The following is a 27,851-nucleotide window of genomic DNA, read 5'->3' on the forward strand; positions in this document are numbered from 1 at the left end:
AGGTTTTTTTGTACGACTTTGGAGAACGTTGTGTATATTTACAGTTTCGTGTCCTAATGCCATTAAAATTGTTTTGATTTTTTCCATGTCAGTGGAATGATGCAGATTTTTTAACACGACTCTGTAGGTTTTATCAGTTTTCGGCTTATACGTGTAGAACTGGGTTTGTTTTTCTTCCAAGGCTTTTATAATTTTAGTGTAGGCTTCACCTACTTTAGGTTGTACTCTGACTTTCTCTTGTCCAACCGTTTTGATGAGATACTGCTCTTTAACGATCTCTTCTAGAAGTGATATTAATGGATTTATGTCAGCTACACCGTCTATATAAATTGGTGGAGGTTTTGGTTCTTTTTGGTCGTTTTTAGCTTCGTGTTCCTCTTCTTCTTGTTCTTTTGGTAAATTTTCAAATATATTTGTTTGTTTGTTTGTTCCTAACCAGTAGTCATCCAATTTGGTTTGTTTTGAGTGCTTTTGGATATCATCGGGACTGCGTATTCTTTTCTGATAGGTTACTGTTTTCCATTCATTTGGCGCTTGTGGTTGTTGTTGTGGTAACAACGTTGTTTGCACAATGTTTTGGTTTATGTTGGGTTCGTTTCCACCGATCTGCATGTATGTTGGTGCTGTTTGTTGTATCATTTGAAGTGGTGTTGGTTGATATCCAGGTAACGGTTGACTATTGTACATTTGACTATTTTGGTACATTTGTCCGTTTTGATCTAAGAACATTGCTGGGTTTGGTTGGGATAGTGGTATCCCTGTATAATTGTAATTGAAGTTACTAGCCATCGTTATAAATTAGAATTATCATTTTGCCCATATCTCCCCTACTAATATATATATTTGTAGTACTGGTTTCGTACTGGATAATTACTTCAACATTTATCACAACACAACACTTTTTGTTTAAATACAAAACATCGCACCGGTTGTATTTCAGTTTTCTAATGTCAAATTAATTACCATACGATAATGATTATGATAAGGTAATTATACTAGTTATTTCTTTGATACTTCTTAACTGCTTGAAGCTTCGAATGAGACTGTCATTTAAAATGACATTTAAATGCCATTTAAAATTTCATAGGTTAGTTACGTGATATCGGCAATTTTTTCTGTTTTCTGCCATATTCCTTTAATTTTTAGATTTTTAGTCTGTATTTATATAAAAAACAGTTGTTTTTAAAACTCTTTACTGACGTATTATAGTGCAGTCACTGAAGGTTTTCACCTCCGATTTCGTTGAACCTCCATCGATTTTCATGAAAATTGGTGAGTAATTAGAGGATACCTCAAGGAACAAAGGTGACATGATGCCAACTTGCGCTTTTACCCTTACAAAAACTTCTTTATATTAGAAAACCAATACAGAAGTAAAAACTTCGAGATGTATTCTGGTATAAAATCGTTTATTTAAAACTAAAATGTCATGGATTGCAGAACGTTTTCGTTCTAAACAGAACATCTTCAGTGCCTAGAATGAAGTATTTCCACGTTAGTTTAAAGCAAAAAGGTTAAAACTGTGACTGTTTTAATGAAAAATGTGGGAATACTTACATCCTGCCGAGTATTTTGAAACTAGCACACTAATAGTGTTAACATCATCGTATATGGTTTACATAATGTAATATATTAAAATGTTATGACTACAAGTCGATGTTGATAGATAAAGTGGAACACATGCTAAAAGGGTGCTATGGTTCCCTGCTCGAAGATGCTAGGTACTTGCCAATTCAATGGGCACAGACCAACTGAGAAATTAGGAAGTGGATATACAATTTGACAAGGGTGACATGACATGACAAGATAAAGCCAATTTTTGGTTAAAGTTTCATTTGATTTTGGATTTTTTAATAAAATGCAAAGGTTTGTCTGCAAAAATAATTTAAATTATTTGAATAATAAAATCTACTGTAAAGTTTAAATTAGCAACTCTCTATTCCAGAATAACTTATAGATTCATTAAATTTAATGCAGATATATTTCATGGTTTAAGTTGTGACGTCATCGGATGTGAAATGACGAGATGAAAGTTGAGTTTTGTTGAAACAAGGAAATACACTACATAATAAAAGATAATTAGACTTGCGTGGAAAAACAAAGCTAAACAAACCGAAAAAACCATAATTTAAGAGTATTTTTATGTGATGTACTGTTGGTTGCCTAACAAGGCAAGCAGGCAACAGGTTGAAGGTAAACGGTAGAATATTGCGAGAAAACAGTATATATACAAAAGGTGGCTATTTATTGTGTTAAATTTATTATTATACCATTGCAATGAATAATTATGTCTGTTAAAAGTTGGAAAATAATTGTTAACAAAATTAAATAACTAAAGATTACTGTTAGTGAGGTAGATATATGTGTGAAGGATATGATTGTATATAATATTGTGGAATGAATAAAAGTATGTAATAATATAATAAAATTAAACTATGTGACATAAAGTCTAATTCATCTTTATGTAGTTTTGAAAGGACTGAATGAATTGGAAGTAATGTATCTTGATGGTCTACCAACGTAGATTAGTGAATAAAATAATTAGAATGAGAGCTACCAATATAGGTCAAATTGTGGGTTGGTGTCAGTATGTAAAGAAGAATCTAAATTGAATAAGTATATGAAATAGAGAAGTATGAGATTGATTTCTATTGGTGATAGTGGAGTGAACAGACTGAACTAAATGAAATATATTTAAGTGCAGAACTTTATGAACGTGATTGCAACTAAAATCAAACAAATGTAAAATGTGAAAAAATTATTTTAAATTGGGATAAATGGATATTGGAAGTTGCCTGATATGAATGGAAATGAAAAGATAGATGAAAAAAGGAGAATAGTGAATGCATTAAAACTTAAATGTTATAGTCTGAAAGAAGTTTGACTGAATGGGTCGTAATGGATGTAGGTGTGCAGTATCCTATTGTTAAGTAAAGTCTAAGAATCTAAAAAGAAAGAAGTGACAGAATGTTACTAAGTAAGGAAAGTGATATATATGACAGACCAGAGTGATTGGCTGTATGGTGTTTTTTATTGTAAACGGAGATGAGAGAAAATGAGTAAGTAACATAACAGGCAACAGGATAAAATGAGTGTAAAGAACATTCCAAAGAGACAATAAACCAGACAGATTTAAGGATTAATAATAATAAGAGCCATTTAAATAAATTATGAAAGAAATGATGAGATGAGATATAGAGGACCTGAAAAAAGACAGAGACACGGGGTCAAACCAGAAATGACTAGGAGTGGAGAAAAATATGAAGGATAGGAAAATAGAAGAATCAAAACTGTGTTAGGGATGGGATAGTGGGGGAGGCAGTAATGAAGTTGAAGAGAAGATGCAAGTTGAGATATGTGTTAATGGGTGATTAGTATGGAAAGAGAAGATTGTTAGAAACTAGTGGGGTAGTGGAAAAAGAGGGGGAGGGGGAAAATGGAGAATAGGAGTAAAGGGGAAGGGGGTGAGGGGAATAATGAGATAAAACTAGGGTTGGATTAAGGGAATAGTTGTCGATGGATAGGAGTAAAAGGACGATTTAAAGTTGTTTGACGATTAACGCAATTGGGACTGGTCCTCATGTCTCTGGAAATCTCAAGGTCCTCGTACAAATCCAGGCGTAGATTGTTTCTGTCTTGGATGTTATGGATTAATTTAACACCATCAGGGATGTTAAGATGATGATTATTAACTTTTAAATGATGGGAAAAGGCTGATGTAGTGTCTCTTTTAGAATGTTCAGCAGATCTGGTTGAGAGTGATCTGTAAGTCCTGCCGATGTAAGAGGCATCACAATCAGAACAAGTCAGTCTATAAACACCACTACGATTCATATAGTGTATTGTATCCTTAGTATTTGTCAAAAAGTGGCCAAGGGTATTTCCAACTTTGAAAGAAATATGTATGTTCTCAGAAGAGTTAGATACAATACGTTTAATCTTTTCAGATAGATTGGGGTTATGATATGGTAGTGACCTGTAAATAGCAGAAGAGGAAGATGACTGATGGAAAGCAGAATTTTGAAGCAATCTAGATTCTCTTTTCCGAATGAGTTTATCTATTATAGAGGGATTGTAACCATTGTTGACAGCTATTTGTTTTATAATGTTGAGTTCTTTGTTGAATGAATCTGTTGACATAGGTATAGAGAAAAGTCTGTGTATGAAGCTTCTAAAAGCTGCTAGTTTGTGTGATAGAGGATGATTAGAAGAAAAATGAATTACATGGTCAGTTTGGGTGGGTTTACGAAAGATACCAAAGTTGAATTGGTTGTTAAGTCTGGTAATAGATAAATCAAGGAAATTAATGGCCTGAGAAGATTCTAGTTCCATGGTAAATTTGATATTAGGGTGAATTAGGTTAATTTTAAGAAGTAGTTGTTGAGCTGAGTCATGATGTCCAGCAATGAAGACCAAACAGTCATCTACGTAACGGAACCAATGTAAAATTTCTGGATTTTTCATAATGTGATTGAACTCTAAATGATCCATAAAGACATCAGCTAGGAATGGGGATAAGCAACTGCCCATTGCTAAACCATCTGGTTGTTTATAGAATTTGTTGTTAAATTGAAAGAAATTTTGAGATAGACATAATTCAAGGATATCTAGTATCGGTGAAATGACATTGGGCTGAAAAGACTTGTTGACTAAGAGTGATTTTACCAGACTTAAAGTTTCGATTTTGGGCACTGAAGTAAATAGGTTGCTTACATCAAAAGAAAGCATAGTTATGTCTGGATTGAGATTGATGAGTTGAAGTTTATCAACTAATTGGTATGAATTTGATACAGTAAAACGGGGTGTGAAGTTGATTAAATTTTTTAAGGTGTTGAGTATGAATTTTGATAAAATAGAAACTGGAGTGTTAATGAAACTGACGACAGGACGTATAGGAATTCCAACTTTATGTATCTTGGGTAAACCGTACAACCTCGGAATAAGAGGGTTACCAGGAAGTTTGTTGTAAGGGGCCTCATAATTGGATAAAAATTCGGTGTTTTTTGATGTTATCTTTCAATTTACTTATGAATCTCTTGGAAGGATCAGTTGGTAAAATAATGAAGTGGTTGTCATCTAGAAAAGATGAAACTTTATTGTTGTAAGTATCACGGTCTAGAATAACCAAACAATTACCTTTATCAGCTTTAGAAAAAAGTAGGTTGTGATTAGCAATTTTATGTTTAATTGATTTAAGAGTTTTGAGATGAGATTGAGCTTGTTTGAATGATAGATTATCAATGAAAGAAGAGTTATGAGAAGAAGAAGAATTTGAAGATGAAGAAATCTTATTTTTATATTTATTGATGTAACGGTAACAGGAATTTCTAGTTGACGTTCTTTGTGAAAGAGATAATGAAAGGTTTTGGATTACTATATCTGTCTCAATAGATAGACTCTCAAGATCGTGTAAATATAAATATTTAGGAACGGAGTATTTGAGACCATAGTTTAATAATTTAATTTCATCTGTTGAAAAGCTGATATCGGTAAGGTTCTTTATTCTAGGGTGGAATTGAAAATCTGAAAACCCTTGAAAAATCTTTCAGATTTTCAATTCCACCCTAGAATAAAGAACCTTACCGATATCAGCTTTTCAACAGATGAAATTAAATTATTAAACTATGGTCTCAAATACTCCGTTCCTAAAGATTTATCTTTACACGATCTTGAGAGTCTATCTATTGAGACAGATATAGTAATCCAAAACCTTTCATTATCTCTTTCACAAAGAACGTCAACTAGAAATTCCTGTTACCGTTACATCAATAAATATAAAAATAAGATTTCTTCATCTTCAAATTCTTCTTCTTCTCATAACTCTTCTTTCATTGATAATCTATCATTCAAACAAGCTCAATCTCATCTCAAAACTCTTAAATCAATTAAACATAAAATTGCTAATCACAACCTAATTTTTTCTAAAGCTGATAAAGGTAACTGTTTGGTGATTCTAGACCGTGATACTTACAACAATAAAGTTTCATCTTTTCTAGATGACAACCACTTCATTATTTTACCAACTGATCCTTCCAAGAGATTCATAAGTAAATTGAAAGATAACATCAAAAAACACTCCGAATTTTTATCCAATTATGAGGCCCCTTACAACAAACTTCCTGGTAACCCTCTTATTCCGAGGTTGTACGGTTTACCCAAGATACATAAAGTTGGAATTCCTATACGTCCTGTCGTCAGTTTCATTAACACTCCAGTTTCTATTTTATCAAAATTCATACTCAACACCTTAAAAAATTTAATCAACTTCACACCCCGTTTTACTGTATCAAATTCATACCAATTAGTTGATAAACTTCAACTCATCAATCTCAATCCAGACATAACTATGCTTTCTTTTGATGTAAGCAACCTATTTACTTCAGTGCCCAAAATCGAAACTTTAAGTCTGGTAAAATCACTCTTAGTCAACAAGTCTTTTCAGCCCAATGTCATTTCACCGATACTAGATATCCTTGAATTATGTCTATCTCAAAATTTCTTTCAATTTAACAACAAATTCTATAAACAACCAGATGGTTTAGCAATGGGCAGTTGCTTATCCCCATTCCTAGCTGATGTCTTTATGGATCATTTAGAGTCCAATCACATTATGAAAAATCCAGAAATTTTACATTGGTTCCGTTACGTAGATGACTGTTTGGTCTTCATTGCTGGACATCATGACTCAGCTCAACAACTACTTCTTAAAATTAACCTAATTCACCCTAATATCAAATTTACCATGGAACTAGAATCTTCTCAGGCCATTAATTTCCTTGATTTATCTATTACCAGACTTAACAACCAATTCAACTTTGGTATCTTTCGTAAACCCACCCAAACTGACCATGTAATTCATTTTTCTTCTAATCATCCTCTATCACACAAACTAGCAGCTTTTAGAAGCTTCATACACAGACTTTTCTCTATACCTATGTCAACAGATTCATTCAACAAAGAACTCAACATTATAAAACAAATAGCTGTCAACAATGGTTACGATCCCTCTATAATAGATAAACTCATCCGGAAAAGAGAATCTAGATTGCTTCAAAATTCTGCTTTCCATCAGTCATCTTCCTCTTCTGCTATTTACAGGTCACTACCATATCATAATCCCAATCTATCTGAAAAGATTAAACGTATTGTATCTAACTCTTCTGAGAACATACATATTTCTTTCAAAGTTGGAAATACCCTTGGCCACTTTTTGACAAATACTAAGGATACAATACACTATATGAATCGTAGTGGTGTTTATAGACTGACTTGTTCTGATTTTGATGCCTCTTACATCGGCAGGACTTACAGATCACTCTCAACCAGATCTGCTGAACATTCTAAAAGAGACACTACATCAGCCTTTTCCCATCATTTAAAAGTTAATAATCATCATCTTAACATCCCTGATGGTGTTAAATTAATCCATAACATCCAAGACAGAAACAATCTACGCCTGGATTTGTACGAGGACCTTGAGATTTCCAGAGACATGAAGACAGCCCCAATTGCGTTAATCGTCAAACAACTTTAAATCGTCCTTTTACTCCTATCCATCGACAACTATTCCCTTAATCCAACCCTACTTTTATCTCATTATTCCCCTCACCCCCTTCCCCTTTACTCCTATTCTCCATTTTTCCCCCTCCCCCTCTTTTTCCACTACCCCACTAGTTTCTAACAATCTTCTCTTTCCATACTAATCACCCATTAACACATATCTCAACTTGCATCTTCTTTTTAACTTCATTACTGCCTCCCCCACTATCCCATCCCTAACACAGTTTTGATTCTTCTATTTTCCTATCCTTCATATTTTTCTCCACTCCTAGTCATTTCTGGTTTGACCCCGTGTCTCTGTCTTTTTTCAGGTCCTCTATATCTCATCTGACCATTTCTTTCATAATTTATTTAAATGGCTCTTATTATTATTAGGTTTGTTCGTAGAACGATCAGCAACCGTTGCCAACCGTCAGACGCAAGCGCGTTCGTAGTCTACGAACTCGAACTGTTAACTGCGCAGCGCTAACTGTTACTGCGCATGCGTCTGATGGTTGGCAACGGTTGCTGATTGATTGGATCGTACTACGAACAAACCTATTAATCCTTAAATCTGTCTGGTTTATTGTCTCTTTGGAATGTTCTTTACACTCATTTTATCCTGTTGCCTGTTATGTTACTTACTCATTTTCTCTCATCTCCGTTTACAATAAAAAACACCATACAGCCAATCACTCTGGTCTGTCATATATATCACTTTTCTTACTTAGTAACATTCTGTCACTTCTTTCTTTTTAGATTCTTAGACTTTACTTAACAATAGGATACTGCACACCTACATCCATTACGACCCATTCAGTCAAACTTCTTTCAGACTATAACATTTAAGTTTTAATGCATTCACTATTCTCCTTTTTTCATCTATCTTTTCATTTCCATTCATATCAGGCAACTTCCAATATCCATTTATCCCAATTTAAAATAATCTTTTCACATTTTACATTTGTTTGATTTTAGTTGCAATCACATACGTTCATAAAGTTCTTCACTTAAATATATTTCATTTAGTTCAGTCTGTTCACTCCACTATCACCAATAGAAATCAATCTCATACTTCTCTATTTCATATACTTATTCAATTTAGATTCTTCTTTACATACTGACACCAACCCACAATTTGACCTATATTGGTAGCTCTCATTCTAATTATTTTATTCACTAATCTACGTTGGTAGACTATCAAGATACATTACTTCCAATTCATTCAGTCCTTTAAAAACTACATAAAGATAAATTAGACTTTATGTCACATAGTTTAATTTTATTATATTATTACATACTTTTATTCATTCCACAATATTATATACAATCATATCCTTCACACATATATCTACCTCACTAACAGTAATCTTTAGTTATTTAATTTTGTTAACAATTATTTTCCAACTTTTAACAGACATAATTATTCATTGCAATAGTATAATAATAAATTTAACACAATAAATAGCCACCTTTTGTATATATACTGTTTTCTCGCAATATTCTACCGTTTACCGTCAACCTGTTGCCTGCTTGCCTTGTTAGGCAACCAACAGTACATCACATAAAAATACTCTTAAATTCTGGTTTTTGCGGTTTGTTTAGCTTTGTTTTTCCACGCAAATCTAATTATCTTTTATTATGTAGTGTATTTCCTTGTTTCAACAAAACTCAACTTTCATCTCGTCATTTCACATCCGATGACGTCACAACTTAAACCATGAAATATATCTGCATTAAATTTAATGAATCTATAAGTTATTCTGGAATTGAGAGTTGCTAATTTAAACTTTACAGTAGATTGTATTATTCAAATAATTTAAATTATTTTTGCAGACAAACCTTTGCATTTTATTAAAAAATCCAAAATCAAATGAAACTTTAACCAAAAATTGGCTTTATCTTGTCATGTCATGTCACCCTTGTCAAATTGTATATCCACTTCCTAATTTCTCAGTTGGTCTGTGCCCATTGAATGGGCAAGTACCTAGCATCTTCGAGCAGGGAACCAAAGCACCCTTTTAGCATGCGTTCCACTTTATCTATCAACATCGACTTGTAGTCATAACATTTTAATATATTATATTATGTAAACCATATACTATGATGTTAACACTATTTACAGTGTGCTAGTTTCAAAATACTCGGCAGGATGTAAGTATTCCCACATTTTTCATTAAAACAGTCACAGTTTTAACCTTTTTGCTTTAAACTAACGTGGAAATACTTCATTCTAGGCACTGAAGATGTTCTGTTTAGAACGAAAACGTTCTGCAATCCATGACATTTTATAGTTTTAAATAAACGATTTTATACCAGAATACATCTCGAAGTTTTTACTTCTGTATTGGTTTTTTAAACTATGGTATACAGCCAACTATTGGGATTTTCCCATTGATTTTTTTTTCTTTATATTAGCATAAGTAATGTGTTCGATAATTTTGACCGGTTTAGAATGCATATTTTTGAAAAAAAGATATAATTAAAAAAATCATAATTTTTAAAATTATTGTAATTCTCATATTCTTTTGATAATAACTCCAAAAATACTCAATATACGTAAAAAATATATATAACCAAATTTTAGTTTTTTCTGTGCCAAATATTTTACCTGTTTTAGTATTTCAATAGGGTAAAAAATGACCGAGATAGAAACGTTTAAATCTTAAATTTTTCTGTGGGAACCATGCAACCGGGGTCATTTAACCTTTTATTTTTAAAAAGTAAGGGGTTTAAAAGATTAGGTTCAACGTGCTTAAATATCACTTGGAATTAACTTTCAAACAGTTTTTAGATGAACCTGATATCGTAAACACGAACGGAGTTATTAAAATAAAACAATAACATTTTTTGGAAAAATTTTTAAAAGATAAATTTTGAAAAAATTTTGGAGCATAAATTTTAACGCTATCAACATGTTCGGGGGCTCATTTAATAGATATTTTTAAGTACTTTGACAAATGTTTAATAAGTTTTTATTATAAAATGCATCAATTTCCCGTTATTTCAGCTTGAATACTTAGAGTTTCTTACTCCCGAAAAAAATATACATTCAATTACCTATAACTCACTTTTATTTAACATTAAAAGGTTTTTGTAGTAAGGGGTTTATTTCATTTTTTAATAGCTTCAATTTTGATAATAATAACTTTTTTGTAAAAACTTACACTTTGAGTTATTGATGAAAAATTGGTTAAAAACATGCATTTTTCTCAAGAAAAATTAAAATCTTTGATCTTTAATAACTCAAAAAGTTTGGATTTATTTTAATAACTTTATATAACAAATTTTTCTTGAAATTTGTCCCTCTATCGAATTATGGGGTTATTTTTAATAAAATAATTTTCACCCCCGAGAAGGGGTTGCATCCACCCCCAGGGTAAAAGCGCAAGTTGACACCATGTCACCTTTGTTCCTTGAGATATCCTCTAACCACTCACCAATTTTCATGCAAATCGATGAAGGTTCAACGAAATCGGAGGTAATAGCTCATATCCACCTTCAGTGACTCCACTATTATTATAATATAATATTTATGGATTACTGTAGAAGGCCGATAAGATCAACCAAAAAAAAGTAGATGTATTTGGTGATTTTTCTAATGACATTATTGGGTGTGAATCTATCTTTTGAGTTTACTCCTATTTAAAAAATAATAGTACATATAAAAACCGGAGGCTATCCGGAGATGGAAAATTGTAACTATAAAAGTTGCCGCACACCACACCACACCACACAAAAGAAAGACTGCTGTATCTGCTGGAACAGCTACGCCCGACGGAAGGTTAAGTAAAATATGTCTGCTTTATTCCTAAGAGTGGTAAACATTCTCCAGATCAACCAAAGTCACATAGACCTAACAGCCTATCATCCTTTCTTCTAAAGAGTATGCGACCTTCCATCATCAAATGGATGCAATCCATGCTCATAATACTAAAATGATTATAGGATATTGTTACTTACCTAGGAGAGCAGTCGACCATTATAAGAGCAGTAAAAGATTATCCTCAAGGAGAAGTGATTATCCTCAAAAAAGCAACTCATCCATCATGTAACAACTTAAATGAAAAAGACGATTGCCTTAAAAGTTCGTCAATATTGTACCTAAATTATATTTTGTTGCAAAGATTTCACTTTTTTCTTTAATTTCTGTTTGTCATTAAATGTATAAATAAATAATATGTACATAGGTGTGTAAATATGGCTTTCATTCACTTTCAGTATGTACGGCTATATTAGTACAGTTCGGTTATCCGAAAAAATCGGCTTTCCGAACACCCATGTCCCCCAATTGGTTCGGATAATCGACGCTTTACTGTATTACTGTATATAACTTTGACATTTTGCATAGATAAGATAATGCATACAGTGATGAGCGCGCTAATAACCGGCAAAATAATGCAAAAGATGGAAAACATAAATACATTGTGAAGAAAAAGAGATGAAACTAGTAAAGGTGGAGATTATCGATATAAACATATAAATAAATAATACATTACATAGTTTCCCACCTTTAGACGTATAAGAGGAGTATGACGACTGTCACTGTGACAGGAGAATTTTATAGAATACTCCTGTCACAGACGTCTAAAGGTGAGAAACTATGTAATGTAATGTTAATTTATACGTTTATATCGATAATTTCCACCTCTACTAGTTTCATATCTTTTTACTTCAAAATGTATTATTCTTTCCATCTTTTGCGTTATTTTTCCGGTTATTAGCGCGCTAATCACTGTATTTTTTGAAAGTAAAAAACCGTTAATATTGTGGCTGTCTCATAATTTGTCAACCCTTGACAGAATATCCCTTGGATGACTGATTTTTTTTTGTTTAGGTATGTCTACTGCCCAAGTACAGATGTTAAATCCCCCGGCCGTGAAAACGGGCCATAAGAATCCAGTAAAACCTCCCAATCCCAGTAATCAAAACAAACGAAAAAACAAGCATGACAGAAGCAGCAGAAAGAGGTCGAAGAGTTTTTCTGGGTGCGGCATTATCATCAACCAGAAGCCTGTTTTACCTTCAAAATTTTTACTTGGAGGAAATATTAAGGATCCCCTTAATTTGAACAGCCTACAAGATGAGGAAATAAACAGGTGATATATTTGCATATACATATGTAGTTCTTAAGGGGCCTTTTACTTTCTAAAATGGAAAAAAAGATAATTTTTAAATATTTTTATTATTATGTTTATAGTTATAATTTTTTTATACATTGTTAAGAAGGTTTCGAGGCATACAAACAATTTTTTTTGTCCTTTTAGACCCAATTTTATAATCAATTTAAAGTGAACATTATAATATTAACGTTCACTTTAAAGTGTAAATTTCAGTTTCATTAAACAGTACAACCTCACATTAAAGTTCACTTTAAGTTAAATGGTAGAAGTCTGTCAATTAATTGTTGAGATATTCACATCGGAGACCATCGCATCGTATCCTAGCTTTTTTTGATTGAGGTGGAACGCTCTTAGCAGACTAGGGAAGGTGTCCCTAGTACTGTTGACTCGGACAGGAGAGGAGAATACGCTAGGATCTACACACCAGAGTATGATCTATGCATCCCTTGTGTCCTCCATAACCAGCCGCCTACCAACTAAAACCACCCCCTCTTCCGACCCGGAAAATCCCTGGACGTGTTCCGTAGCGAACGATACTTGGAGATATTCCGCGCAGTCTCAGAATGAAAGCCTCAAAAGGAGGAAAAATTTTCGTGATCCCCATAGTATTCACGCCCGCCTAAACGCGGCAGACGGATAGGGGGAGCCTGGTTCCTGAAGGGTGGATTTTTGTAAGGAAACCCATTAGCACCTGCCTGAATCAGAAGAGCTTAGGGGAAGTAACTCAGATCCTATTATAGGACAAATTGGTCTCTTATAGGGGAGAAACTGAGAATGAGTCCTAGGAAAGAATTAGGGTCATGTGTTTCTTACGCCGTAAATGTAAGTGTGCTAAAGTATCTTTTTTTAATTTTCTTTAAAAAATTTTTTTTTATTTTTTTTGCCTACCTCAACCGTTTTGCTCAACCCGTTCAATTATAGCTCTTTGCTTTATTATTTTAGTGAACGCGTTCATTATAAATTCAAAATTATTTTTATTCTGGATCGCAATATTTATTATATTATGTGGGCCTATGTCGCCGAATCTATTCCGAAGCCTTACCTGTTCTTGAGTAAAAACGTTACATTGGAAAACGCAGTATTCTGCGTCCTCCCTCACGTGGCAGGTCCGGCATAGGTCGTCGTTCGCTTTTCCGATTCTGTGCGTGAATGATCTGAAAGACCCATGTCCGGTCAAGAATTGGGTAAAGAAGAAGTTGACCCTCTTAAACCTGCAGCGGTACCACAGCCCCATGTTCGGTATGAGCTTTTTAGTCCATTGCACCTTAGTGCGCTTAGTGCCTCTCACTCCATCTGCCATTCTGTCAGGAGCTGCTCGCGGGCGACTGTTCTTACCTCCGGTAAGTGTCCATTTTGGTGTTCGTATATAATATGCTGACGTTTCTTGGCTAGCAGATGGATCGGGGGAGTGCCTGCTATCACCTGTGTCCTGTAGAGCCGTGGTAGATGTGGTCTTGTATGCACTGACCACATTTAACCAGAGGTTTCCTCTGCGCCTTATTTATCATATCTTTATATTTTTTATATCGTAGGACCTCTATCCAGACTGGGACCCCGTAAAGAAGGGTGGACTGCACGGTATGTAGGTACAGTCTCCTCTTGGCACTACGTGGCCCTCCTATATTAGGTGTTATTTTTCGAAGGGCCGTAGTTTGTGCCTCAGCCTTCCCTACAACCCTTGCTAGGTGTTTAGTAAATCCCAGTCCCTGTTGGAGGTCTATTCCAAGTATTTGGCGCAAGAGGAGGGCTTGACCGCGTTGTTTCCAAGACGGAACAACAGGTCTGGTCCACTTCTCGGTGCCTTAAGGACCACCACCTCTGTCTTACTGCCTGCAAGCTCAAGATCCTGCTCGGTCATCCAGTCATTCACGCGTCTATAGCATCGTTCGACTCTCCACTATTTCCCAGTGATATTCGTGGGTCACTAGTATGGCTAAATCGTCTGCGTACGCGACCGCTTCGCAATCGCGCCTGTAATTTATTCGCAGCACCCGGTCATATAGGATATTCCAAAGTATCGGTCCAAGGACCGATCCTTGTGGAACGCCGGCCGTGAGCTTCATGCTTGTACTTTTGTTTATGGTAATATGCCTATTGGACAGATAGCTTTTAATCACGTTTACTCAATATTTAGAAATGGGGAGGGCTTCCATATTACTAACGATATGCCCCCAATTAGCCGAGTTAAAGGCATTTCTAACGTCAAACATGATCAGCACTGCCCAGCGCCTCCCAGTGTTGCCCAGCACTGTCTAGCGCCTGACGTTGTCCATGATGTGCTTGACAGCATTTACTGCCGATCTCGCCCTCCTGAAGCCATATTGTCTATCGGAGATAGCGTTCGCGGCATCTAACTCCGCTTGCAGGCGGTTATTCACAACGTTTTCATATAACTTGCCTAGGCAGTCAAGAAGACAGATCGGTCTGTAGGAGCTGGTCTCTTCCGGATCTTTACCGGGTTTCGGAATAAGTGTGAGGCGTGTCCGTTTCAACTCATCAGGGAAAACCTTGGAAGTAAGTAGCTGGGACAGTGCGGATCTTACCAACTCGGGTTGTACCGCGACCAAGATCTTAATAGCCTTCGGTGGCACCCGATCAGGTACCGGCGACCTCCCCGTCTTAATCGCTTCCACAGCTCTGGCGAGTTCCATGGGGTAACGGCCTCCGGGCGTTCACATACAGCCGGCACGAACAGCAAGTCAGACTTCATGGGGAAAAGGAAGTTTGCAATATCGCGTTTCCTTTCTTCGGTGAGCCTATAGGGAGTTTGGACTCTGAGGTTTTTGGTAGTTATCCTATAGGTCTCACCTCAAATGTCATTTTCAAGCACATCCCACAGGTTCGTCCAACACATGCGCTTGAACCTTCTTATGATTTTATTAAGGTTCTTCTTGGCGCTTTTGTATGCCTCCCTGGTCTATGGGGTTCGTTTCCTCTGTGCGATACGCCTCAGTCTAAAACAATTCTTGCGGCAATTTTGCACCTCCTCGTTCCACCAACACGGCACCGTATAAGAGGCCTGAGTGCTGCTCGTGCTTGCCTTATGGGCGCGTAATATGGCACCTCTAAGGCTAGAGAAATCAGTGACCTCCTCTCGGAAGACAATGACCCTATCCGTAAAACTTATCGAATGCCATAACCTTTCTGCCGCCGCCATTGACCCCCCTGGTACCGACCTCGTAGGAGATATATTTGTGGAATGTGAATATATTGTCATCTAGCACATCCCACTTGGTGACCTTACTGGCATACTTGCTTGACACAAGCGTGACGTCGATATGGGTGCATGAGTCCCCCTCTCGAATGTATGTTTACCATTATTCCTGGCCAACACATCGACATAGGAGATCTACTCATTCCATACCTCTCCTCTACTATTGTTCCTTGGGGATCCCTATAGAATGGATTTCGCATTGATATCCCCTGCAATGATGTATTTTTTCTCCACCAGAGCTGTTTCCACTATGCTATCCACCTTACCCCGGTATATCGTCATGTTTATGTAAGGAGAGATATAGCAGGCTATGATAGCCACATCAACCCAGTTGAGCTTTACTACACTCTCCTTTCTAGAAACCTTTTCGACGCAGATGTTCTTATTGATAAGGTGGATAGCGACATCGCAGAGCGTATCCGATATCCAACGGAATTTTCTGGCAATGTTTTTATTCTGCCCAGGTCCGCCAGGTCCGTCTCGATGTCCAGGGCTTTCGCATAAACCAAATCGTGTGCCGCCTTAGCTCTACCGACATTGACTTGTAGAATCGTAACCGTTTTATTCGGATATCTTATATCTATCCTAGACCAAAAAGGGGACGGAACAATTGGTGAGGTGAGGTTTTTAATCATCGCCGTTTGACGTGACATCCATTATCCTCCCCCTGAGGGGATTGTAGAATCTTAACCGTTTTATTCGGATATCTTATATCTATCCTAGACCAAAAAGGGGACGGAACAATTGGTGAGGTGAGGTTTTTAATCATCGCCGTTTGACGTGACATCGATTATTCCATTATCCTCCCCCTGAGGGGATTGTTCCCTGGACCGACGCAGGCCCTCGGTGGCCGCGCCTAGCATGTCGTCGAACTGTTTCAACAGCCCGCCCGCATCTGGAAAAACGCCTCCATGGAACACCTCATCGTCCATTTTCTCCATTTCTTCTTCGGTGGGGGTGCAACCGGAGGCCTCGTTTGTTGAAGTCCCCTCATGTTGCCTACTTGTCATAGCAGTGAGTCCGGAGGTCTCGTTTGCTTTGGTCCCCTCTTGTTGAATTGCAAGAGTTTTATCTATAGTGGGTGAGTTGGTTGTTCCACTGGTTGTAGCCTCCTGCCCTTCGCTTGTGGCAACCTTGTCTATGGGACCGGTCCCATTGGGTGGCGGAGTAATTCGGAGGGAGGGGGCCTCGGATGTCTTGATCGTATCCTAGCCTAGAGCTTAGTATCGTACTCTTCATTTTCGTGAACGCTCGCATTTAAAATAATGAATCTGAAGATCGATAATATGGTACGAGCAATACTAGGGAGCGAGGGTCGGCGTCTCGTTGTGAGCGCTCACTGACCCTTAGGCTAGCGTTCACTGACAGACGAATCCCCTAGTAATACTCGGAGCCTTGTGGGTAGCGGGGTACGTGAAGGGTAAGAGCGGGTCCCTGTATTCGAGACTCTTTTCCACAAAAACACATGTATTTATGGGATACACATTAAAAACTAACCACTCTTGTTCTTTATACATGTTTACAGTGTTGAGTTTAAAAAATGGAGTTATATGAATTAAAACTATTTTAAATGGTTTCATATGTTCGAACAAGATATTCGAACAATAATAAAACACTAATCGCAAAAAGTATATGAAAAAAAAAACAGTAAACAAAAGGTTGTTAAAAGAGAATATTTATTTTGGACATCTGTATTCGAGAATCTGATCTGTACATTATGTCTGCTTGATCTTTCAATGAGTAGTTGCCTTCTTACAAAAAAAATGAGTAATTTAATGTGACAACAAGCAGCCCAGATTGTAGCTTTAATTGGAGATGGACGATCGCAGCAATATCTTGCTGATGTTATGGGAATCCACAATCCAGCGTTTCAAGTGCTTTAAGAAGGTACACAGAAAGTGCAGGATACACAATAAGACCAGTTTCAGGACTTCCCAGGTGCACGAACCCCGCAGATGATGGTTTTTTTACATCTGCAGACTTTGCGTACACATCATGTTACAGCTAGACAACTGCGAAATGATCTTTCCACAGCCTGTAATGTTCGAATACGTGCCAATTCGGTTAGAAACAGATTAATGAAATTTGGAATCAGAGCCAGAATGCCTGGTACTGTTGCACTGTTAACGAGGGCACATCGTATGGCACGTTTAAGATTCGCACTAGAACATGTCGATTGGGATGTTAACGACTGGGTTAATATGCTTTTTACTCATGACTCAAGATATGCACTTTGTGGATTCGACAGCGCAGAGTGTCTGTCAGATTTTATTAAATTCGAGTGACTTGAATATTTATTCATAAAATGTGTGCGGTGTCCTTCCGAAAATATCAGATATCTTTTGTTTTAGAGCCATGAATGCTGTAACACCAAAATCGTCGCCGGTTCCCACTCCACCCAGGAAGAAGGGCCAACTCGAAGTGATAATCCCAAAAAATATTCATGACCCTTTGAATCTCATAGACTGTGATGACGATGCTGAATATGAACAACAATTATGCTCGCCGATTAAAAAGGTACTAATTGAATAACGCGACGTTTTAAAATTTGAATTAGATTTAAATAAAAGTATTTTTTATTATTACATACTTATAGTCTCGGCGCCATCTAGACCACCGTGGCCTTTTCAATTCTGATACGCAAACCCAAGTATTTATTTCTTAGGTAGTTTGGCTGCTGCTTACGAATTTCGAGGGTGGATTTCAATCTGAGTGGCCAAAAAATTGTTATAAAACAATTTAATTGTTTATTTATAAGACTCTAGCTCGTAAATAAGAGATAATTTTTTTAAATAAAATTTGTTCCTTAATAAAAGCAAAGAAAGCGGCGTTTACTTAACTTAAATCCAATAATTAGAACTCAAGATATTGTAAAATTAGTGCATAATGCAAACTGCAAAATAAATATTTTTCGAAGCTTTTTCGATGGTACATAACTCGGCTTCTATGTAAGCAAATGATCTTCAAAAAGCTCATTTGCTTACATTTGACGTGCCTTGATGGCACGTTTTGATGATTTATATGGATATAATATAAATAATGAAACTGAAGCCCCAAAAATCTTTAATTATAATGCCTAAAAGAACGGCAAGAACAGACTTAGTACCATGAACTGTAAAAATTGCTCGGAAAACTTATGTAGATGTAAAAAGCTGAGATTTCCTGTACATACAGGGTGTCCCAGACTACTTTAGCCACGCTATATCTCTTAGGCGAATAGAGATTTTCGAATGGGACAAAAGTGGTCTATTCTACTTGTAATACACTTTAATATGGCGTAGAAAAAAATCATCCTAAATATTCATCCCTTAGTTACAACCCCTAACTTTAATTTTTATTAATAGCACCCTGTATATTTTTTATAGTCTTGGATGTGGTCTTCTATCGTCTATTCAACACATTTTTTGAAAATAAAATCGGTTCGTAAATAACCAAGAAAATATCAGTTTAGTTTTGTTAATTATTATGTGTCCCAGACTAATTTAACCAGGCTATATTTCTTAAACGAATAGAGATTTTCGAATGGGACAAAAACTGATCTATTACATTTGTAATACACTTTAATATGGCGTAGAAAAAATTATCCCCTAAATATTCATCCCTTAGTTACAACCCCTAACTTTATTTTTTTAAATAGCACCCTGTAAGTTAGGGATGAATATTTAGGGGATGAATTTTTTCTACGCCTTATGAAAGTGTATTGCAAATGGAATAGATCAGTTTTTGTCCCATTCGAAAATCTCTATTCGTTTAAGAAATATAGCCTGGATAAATTAGTCTGGGACATACAATTAACAAAAATGAACTGATAGCTTCTTGGTTATTTACGAACCGATTTTATTTACAAAAAATGTGTTGAATAGACGATAAAAGACCACATCCAAAACTATAAAAAATATATAGGGTGCTATTAAAAAAAAATAAAGTTAGGATTTTAACTATTTAGAATGGGAAATAAGCCACAATATTATTAAAAAATGATTTTTATTAACGTTTCGACGCCCAAATCGGATATGAGATATGGATATGAGACTCAAGTGTATAGAAAACCAACACATACCAACAGATATCTCAATTACAAATCAAATCACAACATCAACGTTAAAAAGGGAATCATAAAATCCTTATATGATAGAGCCAAAATTACTTGTTCTAACGAAAATTCCTTTTTAGAAGAAAAACAATTCTTAACATCTGTTTTATTAAAAAATGATTATCCTTTATCGTTTATAAATAAGGAATTGTCAAGATTGGATCGAATGGAACAGAACAACATAGAACGGGATCCTACAACATTCACAAGAAATAATACGAGGAAAATATCAATACCATACATAAAAGGACTATCCGAGAAACTTAAAACAATAGGAAATAAATTCAACATTTCAACAACATTCAAAACAACCAACACATTGAGATCTATTCTATCTAAAACTAAACCTAACAATGAACAAGAAAGGACAAAGAATTGTATTTATAAAATACCTTGTGAATGCGAACAGTTTTATATAGGTGAAACATCAAGACCATTAAACGTTAGAATAAGTGAACATCAATCTTATATTAAAAATAGAGAATTTGATAGATCTCAAATATGTCAACACGCATGGGATAATGAACATAGAGTTCAGTGGAGAGATTCAAGTATAGTCCTGAAAGAAACAGATAGTAAAAAGAGAAAAATCAAAGAAGCGGCTCTAATTATGCTAAACGAAACCAATTGTGTCGCAAATTCCTCGGTGGAATGCAGTAGGATGTGGATACCCATACTGAAAGAGGAAGTCAATAGAAAGAAAATACCACAATTAGTAAGTCAATAGTCGAGTTAGTACATATTTTATATTTTAGTATTACTTATATACCCATGTATTATTGATATTATTTATAATTTAAACAAAATTATAGTAAAATCAGAATTTGGTATTAATTTTGAGAGTAAATTAAATGTAAGACCAAATACTTACGATGTCGGGATAGTATCACGAGGTTTTTCCTGGTTTTCCCTCGTGATTTACTATGAGATCTCTAACGCGAGAATTTTAATGTCACCGTAACATGTGGTTGTCTTTTTAAAGACAGATCACATGCTATGATTTTTTTGTGACGGATATTCTTGAGTTGGGGTTGATTTCATGTAATCGAATGAACTATCTTTCAGTAAAGTCGTCCCAGGAACGCAACTCATAAATATTGGCAATATCATTTTAAAGTCTTCTACTTTAAAATGTATCATATGTATCTGAATTGCCGATATAAATGAGTCAAATTAAATAAATTATTAGAAGAATTTTTTTACTAAGCAACAACATTTTTGTTTATATTAATAGTATTTTGTATTTTGACAACGGCACCCGATTTGGGCGTCGAAACGTTAATAAAAATCATTTTTTAATAATATTGTGGCTTATTTCCCATTCTAAATAGTTAAAATTGTAAAAATGCCACAAGAAAATAGCTTCAGAACAACATTAAGAAACCGGTATGGGCCTAGCGTGTGTCAAAATTTTAGGAAATTGGAAACCTTCTACGAGAATCTGGCACACTGTCAAAATTCTATCAAATTCTTAAAACGATGTAGAGATAACAACTTAATACCGAAGGGCTTGAGGTTACGGCCAGCATACTCAAGCAGAAGACTCCAAAATATTCTACATAGAGCCAGTTTGTCAATGATCCGGGAAAGGTTACAATTTCACAGGTCAAATTTATTTTTTATTGAACAAGACATCGTAAGTATTAAAGATTTGCTTTTCGGAATGATATCAAATTCTGATTTTGATCGAATTATTTTTAGTTTACACATAATTTATCAAAATTCATATCAGAAACAAAGAAATATACATTTAAATAAATTTAATATTCTTTTAGAACAAAATAGTATACATACTTTTGATAACCTAAATAGAAATAATGACATATTAGCGACAATTGTCAATCTATCAAATAGACAGTTAAATGCAACGGAGAATTTGGTATTGTCAAAGGGTTTAAACTATGCTGTTACTCATCCATCTATTCCAAAATTAGACATAATTAGTTCAGTGGAAAAAATATCACAGTGTTTACCAACTCATGAAAAAGAACAGTATAGGGTACTATGTAAACTTGAATTGGAAAAGACAAATCAAATTGAACAGAACATCAGTAAAGAGGAAATTAAAGCTTTAAAAACTTTAAAAAATGATGACTCTATAACGATCCTACCAGCGGATAAAGGAAATGCAACTGTAATAATGGATAAAATACAATACGAGGACAAAATTACAGATCTAATTACAAATGGACCTTATACCAAATTAACGAAGGATCCAACGAAAACACTGGAAAACAAAATCTATAGAACTTTATTCAAATTTAAAAATGATCTAACATACTATCAAAGAAAATTAATTACACCTCATTACAGTAAGTCACCACATTTTTATGAGGTACCGAAAATTCATAAAGCGAACATACCACTTAGACCCATTTGTAGTACCATCAGTTCTCCTTGTAGTGAACTATCAAAATTTTTATTAAACATTATAAAACCATTTGCTAATAATGATGACACATTTATAAAAAATACAAAACATTTTGTAAACAAATTATCAACTATTGAATTTAATCCAAATAATATTTTAGTAAGTTTTGACATAAACAGTTTATTTACAAATGTGCCATTAGATAAAACTTTAAACATAATCAAAACGAAATTAGAGAATGATGATACATTGACAACTAGGACAAAACTAAATGTATCAGCTATAATGGAGTTATTGACATTATGTACTAATAATACCTATTTTCAACTAAATAATGAATTTTATAAACAAAATTTTGGTCTAGCAATGGGCTCCTCTTTATCTCCATTATTGGCTAATATATTTATGGAGGATTTCGAAACTAATATCATTTCTAAACAAAATTTAAAACCCACTGTATGGTGGAGATATGTAGATGATGTGTTTTCAATATGGCCTCATAGATCAGAATTGTTGGATACATTCCTGAATATTATAAACGATCAAGAAGAGACAATAAAATTTACAATGGAAAAGGAATATAATAACACCCTGCCTTTCCTCGATGTTTTAGTCTTAAAGAAGGAGACTGGATATGAGACTCAAGTGTATAGAAAACCAACACATACCAACAGATATCTCAATTACAAATCAAATCACAACATCAACGTTAAAAAGGGAATCATAAAATCCTTATATGATAGAGCCAAAATTACTTGTTCTAACGAAAATTCCTTTTTAGAAGAAAAACAATTCTTAACATCTGTTTTATTAAAAAATGATTATCCTTTATCGTTTATAAATAAGGAATTGTCAAGATTGGATCGAATGGAACAGAACAACATAGAACGGGATCCTACAACATTCACAAGAAATAATACGAGGAAAATATCAATACCATACATAAAAGGACTATCCGAGAAACTTAAAACAATAGGAAATAAATTCAACATTTCAACAACATTCAAAACAACCAACACATTGAGATCTATTCTATCTAAAACTAAACCTAACAATGAACAAGAAAGGACAAAGAATTGTATTTATAAAATACCTTGTGAATGCGAACAGTTTTATATAGGTGAAACATCAAGACCATTAAACGTTAGAATAAGTAAACATCAATCTTATATTAAAAATAGAGAATTTGATAGATCTCAAATATGTCAACACGCATGGGATAATGAACAGAGTTCAGTGGAGAGATTCAAGTATAGTCCTGAAAGAAACAGATAGTAAAAAGAGAAAAATCAAAGAAGCGGCTCTAATTATGCTAAACGAAACCAATTGTGTCGCAAATTCCTCGGTGGAATGCAGTAGGATGTGGATACCCATACTGAAAGAGGAAGTCAATAGAAAGAAAATACCACAATTAGTAAGTCAATAGTCGAGTTAGTACATATTTTATATTTTAGTATTACTTATATACCCATGTATTATTGATATTATTTATAATTTAAACAAAATTATAGTAAAATCAGAATTTGGTATTAATTTTGAGAGTAAATTAAATGTAAGACCAAATACTTACGATGTCGGGATAGTATCACGAGGTTTTTCCTGGTTTTCCCTCGTGATTTACTATGAGATCTCTAACGCGAGAATTTTAATGTCACCGTTGCATGTGGTTGTCTTTTTAAAGACAGATCACATGCTATGATTTTTTTGTGACGGATATTCTTGAGTTGGGGTTGATTTCATGTAATCGAATGAACTATCTTTCAGTAAAGTCGTCCCAGGAACGCAACTCATAAATATTGGCAATATCATTTTAAAGTCTTCTACTTTAAAATGTATCATATGTATCTGAATTGCCGATATAAATGAGTCAAATTAAATAAATTATTAGAAGAATTTTTTTACTAAGCAACAACATTTTTGTTTATATTAATAGTATTTTGTATTTTGACAACGGCACCCGATTTGGGCGTCGAAACGTTAATAAAAATCATTTTTTAATAATATTGTGGCTTATTTCCCATTCTAAATAGTTAAAATTGTAAAAATGCCACAAGAAAATAGCTTCAGAACAACATTAAATAAAGTTAGGGGTTGTAACTAAGGGATGAATATTTAGGGGATGATTTTTTTGTACGCCATATTAAAGTGTACTACAAGTAAAATATATCACTTTTTGTCCCATTCGAAAATCTCTATTCGTTTAAGAGATATAGCGTGGCTAAATTAGTCTGGGACTGTAGTCTGGGAAATATATCTCGATGTACAAAATGTTTTTACAAAATAGTATTAACACATTAAAACAACTTCCTTTGAAGTTATATTTCTGAAATGTTTTCTTGTTTTCACTCTGAAATGTTTTCTGAAAGATTCTTCATGTTTCTTCTTGATGTTTTTTTCTCATTAATACAAAAAATTAAAAAAAAAAAAGTAAATAGAATGAAAGGTGATACCAGTGATATTGGTGATTTAGTTATAAAAATTATATGATAAAATTGTGTTAGGATCTTCAAAAATGGAAAATGAAGATAACGTGTACATATGTAATTTATAATTTGTACCGAAAGGTTTGCGCGCGAAACTTTTCGCTGTTAGCCGATCTTGCGATCTTACAAACATTTTCTTAAGCTCAAAATGTTCCTTTTGAGTTCTTCTATCATTACTGTTAATTAAAGTATAAATGCTTATTGCTCAGATTTGCTTTAAACCCTTATAAACAAATTAATACATATATCAATAAAGGTTTATACAGTGTGTCCGGAAAAGATTGGTCATAAATTATACCGCACATTCTGGGGTCAAAAATAGTTCGATTGAACCTAACTTACCTTAGTACAAATGTGCTCATAAAAAAAGTTACAGCCCTTTGAAGTTACAAAATGAAAATCTATTTTTTTTGAATATATCGAAAACTATTAGAGATTTTTTATTGAAAACGGACATGTATGATTCTTATGTCAGAAACATCTTAAAACAAAATTATAGTGAAATTTGTCCACCCCATAAAAAATTTATGGGTGTTTTGTTCCCTTAAACCCCCCCAACCTTTTGTGTACGTCCCAATTAATTCATTATTGTGGTACCATTAGTTAAACACAACGTTTTTAAAATTTTTTGGCTGTTAGTATTTTTTCGATAAGCCAGTTTTTATCGAGATGCGGCTTCTTTTTTAATATATTTACATAAAATTTTTTCTGTGGGTTTTCCTCCTTTAAACCCCCCAAATGTTTGTGTACGTTCCAATTAAACTATTATTGTGGTACCATTGGTTAAACACAGTGTTTTTAAAACTTTTTTGTCTCTTGGTCTTTTTTTGATAAGTCACCTTTTATCGAGTCGGTCTTGACGGTCCAGTTAGCTGGGGCTCAGTCGATCGACAAGTTTAGTGGATTTGCGATTTGCGGTCGCTGGTTCGAGCCTCAGCTAGGTCATGAAATTTATAAAAGGCCAACGCCGTAGTATAAAACTCAATAGAGTCTACGGCTTGGTCTGGAATAAACTGGCGTCTGATCGGCCTATGGAGGAGCGGTACGGGAAGGGATAAGGGCTTCCGGCTTGGTGATACTCCTCCATAGATCCCTACCGAAGGGCGTTGACGCTTAAGAACGGTGTATACATACACCTTTTATCGAGATGTGGCTTCTTTTTAAAAATATACATAAAAATGTAAATTATAAATAAATTTTCAGATTATGAACAAGTCTCTATAATCGTACTTAACCATATACAAATATGTGGTGGATTCGACAAATATTCAAAATATCTCGATAAACACTAGCTTATCGAAAAAGTACTAAGAGGCAAAAAAGTTTTAAAAACATTGTTTTTAACTAATGGTAATACAATATTAATTTAATTCGAACGTACACAAAAGTTTGGGCGAGTTTAAGGGAACAAAACCCCCATAAAATTTTTATGGGGTGCACAAATTTCACTTTAATTTTTTTTAAGATGTTGCTGCCATAAGTATGTCACGTGTCCATTTTTAATAAAAAATCTTTAAGAGTTTTCGATATATGAAAAAAAATCGATTTTCATTTTGTAACTTCAAAGGGCTGTAACTTTTTTTGTGTGCACTATTGTATATAGGTAAGTGAGGTTCAATCAACCTATTTTTGACCCCAGAATTTGTGGTATAATTTATGACCAATCTTTTCGGGACACCCTGTATAGAGGTATATGAACAATATATGAATTAAGGTTTAAAATGAGACTTTGTAAAACTTATTTTCATTTTGTAGAAAACGAGTTACGATCGAAAAATACTTTATTTTGCAATTTGCATTATGCACTTATTTTACAATATCTTGAGTTCTAATTGTTGTATTTAAGTTTAGTAAACGCCATTGCCTTTGTTTTTTTTATTGAGAAACATATTTTATTTGAAAAAATGTTTTTTATATCTTTTATTTTACGAGCTAGAGCCTGGTTAACAATTTATAACCAATTAAATTGTTTATAACAATTATTTGACCACTCGGATCTAAATCCATCCTCGAAATTCGTAATAAGCAGCTAAAAATACATAAGAAATACTTGGGTTTGCCCATCAGAATTGAAAAGGCAACTGTGACCTCTATTTGGCGCCTAGGCTATTATGCTCCATACTGAATTATAACAAGTGGTAGTACCAAGGAATACAAATAATATAAAATTTAGCAAAGATCCAAAAAATTTAGCAAATTGCTGAATTATTGGAAAGCACTGCCAGAATTACATGACAAGTAGTCTATAGAACAAAGATTAGACGATAATACTGTTTAATTAATTTTACAAGCTATACGAAGTCGTGAAAGTTGTGGCGTGCTTCACTTGAAAATTATTTTTTATCTACACGATTACCCTATTCTGATTCTTTGACAATTTCTGGTTTTCATGTATTTTACTACTTCTCTCCATTCTTTACTGGCTTTCATTTGTAATAAAACTAATATTTTTTCAAACATATTGTTATACAAATATATATTTCAAATTGTTCAAATGTATTTTGTTTATCCCATCACACAAATTGTATATTGCTTATAACAATTCCTTATTTAAGGTTCTAATAATTACTCTAACACCCTCCTTATTAACTAGATCTATAATGTCTTTCCTTACTCGAAAAAGCCTAAGTTTTTGTCCAACGCTCAACGAAGAGGTAATAGAAGCAGGTTTGCACATCAAAATAAATTTTTGATCAATATCTTAAGGCGTTTCAGAATAATAAATGTACGAATTAAGAGGATAGTGAACAATAAAATACTTTTAAGTGAAATTAAATAAATACTTTTGAAAATACTTTTATTTTCAAATCTTGTTTGCTGTTATACATATATTATTATTATATATGTACGCTATACTATAATACTACTTAGGCTAAGATTTTTCAATATATCTCATGATGAATAATGCAATTCTGTCTTTTACTTCATCTCTTCATATTTTTCGAAGTTACAGATACTTGACAGATTGATAATATTCAACAGTGCAAAAATATGCTATTAAATATAGTATTACTTTGTTTTATTACTA

General features: G+C 34.1%; 1 protein-coding gene across 4 annotated transcripts in view; it reads left to right on the forward strand.

Moving 5' to 3' along the window:
* LOC114337263 (7SK snRNA methylphosphate capping enzyme bin3) overlaps positions 1 to 27,851 on the forward strand; it is a 170,742-nt gene that overhangs the window by 69,199 nt on the left and 73,692 nt on the right. For all 4 annotated transcript variants that reach the window (XM_050642830.1, XM_050642832.1, XM_050642833.1 and 1 more), the window contains exons 2-3: positions 12,377 to 12,638; positions 18,228 to 18,393. In XM_050642830.1, coding sequence (XP_050498787.1) covers positions 12,379 to 12,638; positions 18,228 to 18,393 — 426 coding nt within the window. In that variant the 5' untranslated portion in view covers positions 12,377 to 12,378. The remainder of the gene's footprint in view (positions 1 to 12,376; positions 12,639 to 18,227; positions 18,394 to 27,851) is intronic.

The sequence above is a fragment of the Diabrotica virgifera genome, chromosome 2 (genome assembly GCF_917563875.1).
Source record: "Diabrotica virgifera virgifera chromosome 2, PGI_DIABVI_V3a".
NCBI classification, from domain to species: Eukaryota; Metazoa; Arthropoda; class Insecta; order Coleoptera; family Chrysomelidae; genus Diabrotica; species Diabrotica virgifera.